At 48.6% G+C, this 10209-nt stretch overlaps 1 protein-coding gene across 1 annotated transcript; it reads right to left on the bottom strand.

Moving 5' to 3' along the window:
• Positions 1–2309: 2309 nt before the first annotated feature.
• On the bottom strand, positions 2310–5396 carry LOC108571756 (synaptic vesicle glycoprotein 2B-like). Its single transcript, XM_017933874.1, has 12 exons — positions 4760–5396; positions 4594–4650; positions 4364–4525; positions 4136–4298; positions 3936–4057; positions 3631–3869; positions 3382–3554; positions 3141–3315; positions 2952–3069; positions 2728–2887; positions 2530–2657; positions 2310–2482 (listed from the first exon to the last, which is right to left on the bottom strand). The coding sequence occupies exons 1-12, from the start codon at positions 4803–4805 to the stop codon at positions 2412–2414; spliced, it is 1614 nt and encodes a 537-aa protein (XP_017789363.1). The 5' UTR covers positions 4806–5396; the 3' UTR covers positions 2310–2411.
• Positions 5397–10209: the final 4813 nt, after the last annotated feature.

Below are 10209 nucleotides of genomic sequence, written 5' to 3' on the forward strand. Positions count from 1 at the left end.
ATGCTTGAAAGTGCACAATTAGCCACGCATATTTATTGAAATAACGAAAATGTGTTACACGTGAATACGACGGTTGTAAAACTCTCCCAAAGAATGTTTAATAACACTTAAACTGAATCGTATAGGTTAATAAAGATTACACGAGAATGTAGCCAAAGGAGTTGCCTTTCAGACGCGTACAGCTGGTTTCACGAGAATTTAGCAGAAAACTATGAAATTATTGAAAAACCGGAAAGGTGCTTGACTGTATTCGCTATCGTTTCCGACATCACGTACTAAAATTGTTAATAACTAATTATTGGATATGTCTAGAGCAATAAAATTTATACGAGAAAGTTGCTGGAGGTTCATACTTTATTCTTCAATTTTCAAAGATCATAAAATCAACCTAATTATAGAGTTATTAATGATTTTTCGTCGATCGACTTAATCCGTCTAGAGCAATAAAATTTATACGAGAAAGTTGCTGGAGGTTCATACTTTATTCTTCAATTATCAAAGATCATAAAATCAACCTAATTATAGAGTTATTAATGATTTTTCGTCGATCGACTTAATCTGGGGCCTGATAGGTGGAGCTCGGCGACCCGCCGACCAATAGGAAGCACCCTCTCTCCGTCCTTGTCGCACACTAGTGCTATCCTTGTCTAATATCTCTGTTGGTATTCTGTTATCCTATTAAGAAATCGTAGTTTGCGTCACCTAACGCGAGATGAAGTTAATTTCGCCTTTTCAAATTTTCTGTCCTTGTCTTACACACTACTCTAATACTATCCTTCTCTACCCCTATTTCTCTCCTTGTCTAACTTATTTCTCTAATGCTATTCCCGTCTTCGCCTATTCCTCTCTTCGTCTAACACATTCCTTTAGTGCTATCGGTGTCCAAACCTATTTCTGTCCTTGTTTAACTCGTTTCTCTCCTCGTCTATCTGGATTCCTTTGCTTGGCTTACTCATTTCTGTATTGATGAATAAACACGTACCTCTACGGGTTATCCTTCACGGTAAGTGCGACTACTGATTGCACATCACCATCTTCCAACAAGAATTGCACAAAAATGAATCACAGAAATTGACCAAAGAATTCTGCGTTAATCACTGAAACTTCGCGTACTACATACACGTTGAAATAGGAAAAGGAGAATAATAAACATAATGGAGTTTGAATAACTGAGAATCACAGACGAGGTGCAGGACAGACCTGATGCATTTTTTCGTCCACGTCAGAAGGGCTGAGAGTGCTCTTATCATTTTCGTGTCGCTTCCAACGTTACCGACGAGTACTCGAAAATAGTTGGTGTAATCACGTTCTAGTTTACGATAAATATTATCCAGTGCGAAAAATTTCAATTACGCAGTAATGAGAAATACGAGAAGATAATTTTTTATCGGTGGATATTTGATCGACCGACAGGAAAGGCACTTACCGAACGGGTACACACGATCGAGGTACACGTAGCTTGATTATCAGTAATTAAGAAAGCAGAAGGTTTCTATCTTCTTTCTTTCCGAAGATCATTCGATTTCGGATTGTCGATAGCGATCTCACGCATCGATAAAAAACCGCGCGCGTATTTATTGTCTGAACGCGAATGCTACCTTATCGACTATGCACGTACGTTAAACGACGTTAGGCGTCGGATTAGAACAAAGTTATTCCGCTCGATGCACGTATTATACTTATGTACATACTTACGTAGGTAGGTACTTGAGGAAAATGAAACGGTTGGTCATCCGAGCGATCAGTATTTTCCATAATTTACACGTTTGCATTGTTAAAATATTTTTTAACGAAGACGCTAATTAGAGGTTTCAGTGACGCGAGAGTTTTGCTTACAGAATAATTATCGCTCTCTCGTCTGGGAAGTTTGCTTGCATGACGCACATACCGTAATTTTATAATTATACAGCCAACTTGATCTGATTCGCTCTCTCTCTCGCTCTCTCGCTGGCAAGATCAGTGGTAGTGCGCTTTATATTCTTTTGTGCTGGCGTAAAGCTAATCGAGCGGCGTTGAATGTAACCTTCGATTCCGATAGAACAATTTCCCTTGCGCAACAACTCCGAACACGTGAACAACGTGGTTGGTTTGTCGTTGTAATCGCATTATTGACGTTCCGTAGCACGGCTAGCGTTAATTAGATTTTACTTTGGCGTTACTTATTCGTCCATGTACGTAACGGAGGATGTGCCAAGGCGTAAAGGAACGTAGAAGGTTGGCGTGGGATAATTCATAAGTAAGGAATTTATTATCCAAGAGTTAGAAAAATATATTTTTTACATAGAAAGAGAAGTACTTGGGTAAAGAGGCGACCTCTGCCCCCGGGGCGGCGGTTTGCAAAGATATCACAGTTCGAGCGGGGACGCGTTGCCGTTTCCTCGTTGGCACACTCGTGGTCGGTTGGTTAGGCGTTAGACCGAGCTAGGCTTCTCCGGCGACTCCTTGACGGGTTTGAGAGGGAAGAAGGCTAGGAGAAAGCAGGCTGAACAGAGAGGATGACGCGCGTGTTTGGTAAGTTACCCCACTTACCGAACAAGAGGCAACCCATTCCGAGGAACGCGACTAGGCATTCGAGGTCCAGCAACGCGGAGAAGATGAAATTTCCCAGGACAGCTGCGACGTTCCCAACGGTGACGAGGACGTTCAGGCTGGTGGATCTGGTTGTCGGGGTATAGTCGATTAGAAAAGTGCGAGTCGAAATGGGCATTCTACCGGAATGGGCATTACCTCAACGGAACAGGAATAACGTCGACGTTCATCGCGGTAACGATATTACCCGTTATTCTTGTCGTGACGATGATGGCCGCTGCCAGAGTGAGCATGTACGGAGGTGATTGAGCCCAGTTCATTCCAAAACTACTTACCACCGATACGAGGAAAGCGAGAACTGTAAGGTGGGAGCGAGGGTTATTTAACAGCCGATAGCCGATAGCCGATAGCCGAATCCTTACGCAATATCGATTTCTTCTTGAAGCTCGTGGTGGTTATGAAACCGGCGAGGAAGGAAAAGAAGATGGCCGAGCACGCGATGATGGCTGAGTTTTGATAGATCACCACGTTGATTTTCCACTGGAAAAGGAGGAGTGAGAGGGTAAGGCAAGGGTGGAGATCGGTCGGCGGTAGAGGCGAACCCCTCTCACCGTTAGACAAACGTCCTCGAAGTGTGGGCAATCGAGGTACCGGTCAGCCGGCATGGACATTCTACGGTCGAGCATCTCGGTCATAGTCGGCGCGCGATCTTTGTTCCACTTCTGCCCGTCGAAATTGTTGAGGATGATGAAGAGGTGCGGCACCCACAGTCTCATCGTATTGAATCTGGCGGATCGCGGTCGAACGAGGAGAATAGTAGCAAGCACGTACGGAAGTTTTTGGTAAACTTACCCCAGCATGCTGCCGAACTGAAGGAAGTTGAGGAAGAGGACTGGCCGCAGATACGGGGAGGAAAATAATAGTTTCGCGTTGTAACAGGCGACTCGCAGTTTCTCCGAGTTGGTCTCGAGGAAGGAGCGGCGCGACAACGGCGTCGCGTTCTCCCACGCGAGGAGAGTTGTCACCTGGAAGAAAGAAAGGAAGTTGGCGGAAGGTCGTTGGCGGTTGGCCGATCGTGCCTCCGGTCGGGGGGAATCTCACCGGAAACGTGTCCGCCGGTTTCCCCTTGTTCATCGAGTAGATCCTGCCGAGCAACCGTAAGGCTTCCTCGGGTTTGCCAACCTCCACTAGGTACTTGGGACTGTGGGGCAGCGTGCTGGCAGTTAGGAGACCGAAGACTGGCACGATCGAGCATACCAGCAGGTAGATCCGCCAGGAGTTGTACCTCCGATTGAACACGTTCACGTCCAGAGGAACCGGTAAAATTAGGAAGCCCAGCGCTGCGAATCGAGCCAATAAAGAAGAATTCGGAAGAATTCGAGCCAAGTTGGGCGAGAGTTGTTTACCTGCCGGAATAACGATGGCCGCGTTTATCGCCAGTCCTCCCCATCTGGTAAAGTTCGGTTTGTACTTTGGCGAGTGGAATTCGGAGAGGTAGGCCATCACCATGGAGAACGGGCCGCCCGCGCTGAAACGTAACAATCGGTGGAAATAATCGAGACGAGGTGAGAGAAGGTTGACAAGTTTTTTGGGAAAAACTACTCACAGAACACCGGTGATGAACTTGACGAGGAGGAAGGCGTAGTAAGAGTCGACGGCGGTGGAGAGTAAATTTAGCACGGAGTCCGCCAATAGGCCGAGGACGAACAGGTTTCTCACTCCGACGTACGGCGTGAGATAGTCCCAGAGGAAGCCGGTGAACGCCATGCCTGCGTATAGAGTGGATGGAGGATGAGGATGAAAAGGTGGAGAAAGGGCGGAAGGAATACCGTACCTAGAAAGGGGAACGCGACGAGAACACCCTTGCGAAAGTAAGTGAGCTGGAGGTCGCACTCTGCGGAAGCTAAGATGAAGCCGCTGGTGGTCGTGTCGAAGATCCCGGCCCAGGCGACCGGCAGTGCCGCCAGGAGCAGCAACACGTTGAAACTTCCGTAGCCTGCGAACGAGGAAAGAAGCAGAGGGTAGGGGAAAAGTTTGGAAGGGAGAGAAGATCGATGTCCGCACCTGTCGCAGCTAAAGCTGCCTCGATGTCCCCTGCTCCGCCCGTCTGATCCCTTTTCACTGAAAATCACCGGATACTTGACGCGGGAAAACGAACGCGATTGCTCGCCTCGGTTGCATAACGACGGTACCGAGATTACGTAAGGGCCCGCCGCGTCCAAATCCTCACCGTTTATCGTCGAAACCTTCCCGCTGCTTTCGGCGTTCGTCGCCATGCTTCGGCCGTGTCGTCCAACGGGGGTCGCTCGAGCCGACGAGGTGACGAGGAATCGGCAGTCGGGAGCGGAATGGAGAAAGGCTCCGGCGGAAGGGTTTACCTCCTCGCGGTACGCGATTCTATCCTCCAGACGAGACGACGCGACGTGCTCCCGTTCGGTGGAATCCACGTCACTGTCGACTAGTCAGTCGCCGCGATCCGTTTACTAGCGAGCGTCCCATTCGTGACGGTGTAACTTGCCAATTAAAACGGGTCAAACGACTCAATTGTTATGGTTATGGTTCGTCCTCGTGCTCGGCGAGTTGTTCGTTGAACGTCACGTTAAACCGTTCACCGATATCGAGTTTGTGTCGCGATGCCACGGAGCAACTAGTTCTTGCTAATCAAATAACGAATCTTTAACACTCCTTCGATCGGGCAAATCCCCCTCCGCGATAAGATAAGAAACTTCAGTTCCTCTAATTTCATCGGGTTTATCGAAACGAGACCGAGTACACGTGCCACTGCCGGAACGACGAAAACAGAACTAGCGAACTCTTCCGCGTTGTGCAAGGAAATGTAACATACATACGTAGGAATATCCGAACGATGCGAGCAACTACATATGTATGTATACGTACGTATCTATCGCGACGGTGGCTAGATCGCGGAAGGTTCGAAACGATTACGCCACGCGAACGTTTGCCAAAGATCTGCGGCAGTTTGCGTACCATCTGGCTTGATAAGAACATACGTAGTCTGAGAGCGCGATCTCGAGGAAATGATTCAAGTCACGCGTGTTATTCGCGGCCGCTGACGCGCGTCACGAGACACCGTTTCACGGTCACTCGATACGATCGGCCTACGTTCGCGTTCACCTCGCCAGACTTGGATCTTCTGGAAAAAGGGGAGGGATTAGGAATAGGACAGAAGAGCCAGCGGTTCTATGCAAATAGGAAAGGTTCCGTCGCCTTGCCTCGCCTTCTCGTTTCTTCAAAGCCGGAGATCATTTAGAAAGAATCGCTTGATTTCCGTGCAATCGGTCTGTCGCGTTGCGTAGCGCCTTCCTTCCTTCGCAGACACGTTTCGAGTCGAAGCGTGCTAGACGGATTTCCACCGGTACATACATACTTCCTTCGCATTTTCCTGTTCGAGATGAACCGTGCCACTGGGGCGGGGGGTTCCCGAAGTCTTCCAGAGAGGAGGACACGATAAGAAGGGAGGATAGGAAGAGCTTTTCCCTCGTCGCTTTGTTTTTCGCCGACAGCGTTAATTAAATTACGTCGGAGGGACTCTTCCCTAGACAGAGGGGGAGGGGGAGAGAAAGTTTAAAACTGTCGTCAGTTATACCTGGCGACAAGCCGCCGGGTATATTGCTTTTCCATCACGAGCTCTTCGGGCAGGCTTTTAGCTGAAAAGTATAATTCTTCGAGCAGTCGCACCTACGGGAACTCCGAACCTGTTCGTCGAATCACGACGCGTCTGTCTCTCCCTTTCTCGCGTTCGGTTCCCTAGTTTTCGGTCAGGGGGGTTCTCGGGAAACGGGGGGTGAAGGAGAAACCGAGGGAGGGCAAACTGTCGGCGAACTGTATTCACCGTGGTTGGTTGCAAGGCGCGTGGGCTACGTTCTGCTTTCCAGCTAACTTTCCTAACGATCTCGTGGTTCTGCCTGCCTGTGTTTTCCTTAAATACCACGGAACTCGGAGATAAGCCGGAACCGGTTAAACCGCGCCGCGTCTCCGTTGCTCGGCTGCCAGTAGTCGTTTAATCCTTTCGCGAGATGGCCGAACGAGGCGAGGAAATGCTACTCTCGCTAGGATTCGGGCCTAACCGCCTATTCTCCGCGATATTATCTCCGGACGATTAAATTAGCCGGTATTGAAAGCAAGTTATTTCGAGGTGGAATAGAGGCTGGGTGGTCGGTCGGTCCGTTGCATACAAAGTGGCGAAATTTTCGAGGCGTCGCGACGGGATAGAGGTTGTGCACCCTCCCTACTTACCTACCTCCCCGATACGCCGCAAATGCTATCGGCGTTCGCATTAATTAGATATACTCCCTCGAATGTCCGATAATTGCGCAACGTTCGGTAACTAGATCGTAGCCGTTCGAGAGGGCTTTTGTTCGCGCCACGCTCCCTCGACCATCCCTTTTCCCCACCTTCCGCTAAACATCTTTACCTTTCGCGGAGGAAGAACGAAAGGACGAGCTGTGCGTAAATGTAACATTTATTTCGGCATAAATTATGACGATAGATACATAGATTAGGTATAAATACAAAATGAATTGACTGTAGACAGGACTGTAGTGAAAATACATCGATGCGTTTTGTCGCACCGGTACTCGTACTCGATTCGCGTTCCGCTTACTCTCGGCAAGTCTGCGATCGCGCCGCTTCTTTCGATTCTCTTTCGTTCACCGTCGCTTCCACGAAACTATCGAACGTGATCGAATCGCGCGCTTCGCGGTGCTTATACAAAATAATACAAAGTCTCGGACTTTCTGAGCAACGATTTCTCGCACCGCGAGTTACATCTCTCTTCGACGGAGAGAAACATCCTTTGATTTTGCACAGCAACCCGACCCATCCGCGTCGCTTATTTTTCTTTTTCCTTCACTTTTCTTTTCTCTTCTCTTCTCTTCTCTTCTCTTCTCTTCTCTTTTCTCCTTTGATTTATCACGATGCGTGTTATTATGTTCCTCTGTCATCTTCGTGTGCGTGTACGTGTGCGTGGCCGTGTCTGTCTGGGTGTCAGAGAGCGGACGTCGACGACGCCGCGATGTTCGTTGCTTTCGATATCTAGGAAGAGAGGGGTAGGACAAAGATGAACAGGGTGAGAAGGTTGAGCACCGGACGATAGAACGTAACGCGTTCCTCCGAACGGAGATCGCCAGTCAGTGATCGAGGAGGAAAACGCAAGCTGTCGTATGGAACGCAACGATTTAGCAAAATATCGCGTTGCTTGTCGCTACATGCGTCGTCCTAATCTACTTACCTTATATATACATACACATATACACGCGTGTGTACATATACATGTACGTAAACACACATATATATATATACACCGCATGTATATTGCAGTTTTTACGAACCGTTTCACCATTAATTAAGATCACAGCCATAGCTTTGAATACGAATACGTTTCGTTCCTATGTTTAAGATCGATATAATTATTATGGTTAAGAATTTGCCTGGCAATAATCGTAAAGATAGAGAGGCTTTCCTACCGTGTTACATCTCTCTCTAATAAAGTGGCTACACATCGATTACGAGGAGTCTCGATAGTCGTACGAGATATGGAACGTGGGGGGAGAAAGGAGGGGATCGGTAAAGCGGTACGAGTAGCTGGAAACGAAACGGGCTGAACTACTAGACGAGAAGCGGACTACTACTAGTCGAACGAAGCTACGTTTTCTACGTTTTCTACGAATAATACGTAAGTATAATACGTAAGAGACTATCGGGGAGTTCAAAGAGAAATCCGACGGTTTTCCGTTGCCGCGACGAGCAGTTGTACGCGCTCCGTCCCGCCGAGCTCTTGCCGATCGACCGTGTTTGTCGGCTAGAAAAAATAAAATTTGCCGTTGGGACGCGATCGTTGGGCCGGCAAACAGGCGACTGGCTGAGCTCACCGATTTCCGTCGCGGAACGGAATTCGGTCGGACGATGACGACGAGAACGACGACGGCGATGACGATGACGATAACGGTAACGGTAAAGGTAACGGTAACGGTAACGGTAACGGTAACGGTAACGATAACGATAACGATCACATCGAGTTTTCCTACGACCACTACACGATACGTCTACTTCGATAAATCTCTCTACGTTAGGAGCATACAGAGCTTCCTCCTTTCCGTCCGAGTCATCCTTCGAATCGCGCTTCGAGTCGAACGATCGCCGAACGGAAGCTCGAAAGTGGGAAAGATTAAAAGAGACTGACTAGGGACCCAGTGTGCAGCCGACGGACCTAGGATACGGACCTACGGTCGGTTCTACCTCTTTCGATTTCGACGAAAGTGTGCATCGCTGGATCGAAGCTACGGCTAAGTAGTTAGGAGGGACCGTGATATCGGACGTATACGTTCACTTAAACCGCTATCTACCGATCTAAATCGGCTGGCTAGTCGAAAAGAAGCGAAAACACATCGAGACTGTGTCGACAAGCTCTTTTTTCCGAGCGTGCAAACGTCTTATCTATGTAGACCGGTGGAGACCCGTGCCGTTTCCGTCTCGGCCGAACGATATCTTATCACGAACGCGCGAAACCACGCGAACGGACTTCCCATGGTCGAACAATCCCCCGAGACTTCTCTCCTCTCGATACACCACCATTTGCGCAACATGTTTATTCGTTTCGCGTCCAGAGAGAAAGAGAAAGAGAAAGAGAGAGAGAGAGAGAGAGAGAGAGAGAGAGAGAGAGAGAGACTTCGGAGGGACACGCGAAACTGCACTCGGATCTCCGGAACGGGATCGAACGAATCTACGATCGAATCGCGCGCCTACTTATCGCGCGATTCCTTCTACATCTAACGACTAGAATCTGCTAGACCAAGCGTTACCTTTCTACCTCTAAACTAATCATCTACAACATCCAGCGAGTTTTCTCCAAACTTTATCTATCAGCTTTTTAAACGAACATTTGTACGCTGTCTTCGTAGCGATTCTCTACTACGGCGATTCGCGAACCGACCAGGGACGTACGTACGGGCAAGCGAAACTCTCATCCACACGAGGGAGCGTAAAACGTCTACGAGAAGCGAAAAGCACAACTTTTTCCACTAGCAGAAGAGAAGCGTGGGAGAGAAGGGTCCGAGAGAAGGTTGGTTGAAATGCAGCGCGGGACGTCGCGGGTAAGGGAGAAAGGGGTGAAAACGATTAAGCGGAAAATGGCTAGCTCGTCCCTGGCGAATCGCGAAAAACCATTAAACCCTGTAACGCGTAATAGCACTCGACTAAATGGCACGTGGAATCCTATCGGATTCGATCGGCTTCGTTTCTCCTGGCACGAGAGCTACGTTCGATAAATAGAAAGACGAACGGATGTGGAGAGAATGGATGGACAGATACGTGTACGGAGGGAGAAATATGCGTATATGCCTAGACGATAAATTCGTAGAAAGCGACAAAGCGTAAGGGGGGAAGGAAGCTGCGATTAGCCTTAGTGCTGCGCGTGCTACGATAAAAACGAAACGCTTATATCGATGCGCGCGCGACTCGTTAATCGGCTACGGCACGCAAACTTACACACATATAACTAAGCCGTTCGCATCGGCCGTAATGTTAGTATCGGATACATCGTTGAGCAAAGCCGAAGGTACTTGGAGAAATTGTCGGAATCGCGATTACGTGTCGTGTAAGAGGCGCGTGGCGCGCGCGCGCGGTTTGTCTCTCTACTCGTTAATAAAAATAAGTGTTTGC

This window comes from Habropoda laboriosa, unplaced genomic scaffold (assembly GCF_001263275.1).
Source record: "Habropoda laboriosa isolate 0110345459 unplaced genomic scaffold, ASM126327v1 scaffold99, whole genome shotgun sequence".
In the NCBI taxonomy this organism is placed as follows: Eukaryota; Metazoa; Arthropoda; class Insecta; order Hymenoptera; family Apidae; genus Habropoda; species Habropoda laboriosa.

Excerpts from the sequence above, each read along its gene's own strand:
- LOC108571756 (XM_017933874.1), bottom strand. The coding sequence starts at position 4,805 with ATGGCGACGAACGCCGAAAGCAGCGGGAAGGTTTCGACGATAAACG. Across the intron at positions 4,299-4,363 it reads CGTCGCGTTCCCCTTTCTAG|GCATGGCGTTCACCGGCTTC; the intron begins GTACGGTATTCC and ends CTCTATACGCAG. Across the intron at positions 3,070-3,140 it reads TCGAGGACGTTTGTCTAACG|TGGAAAATCAACGTGGTGAT; the intron begins GTGAGAGGGGTT and ends CTCCTTTTCCAG.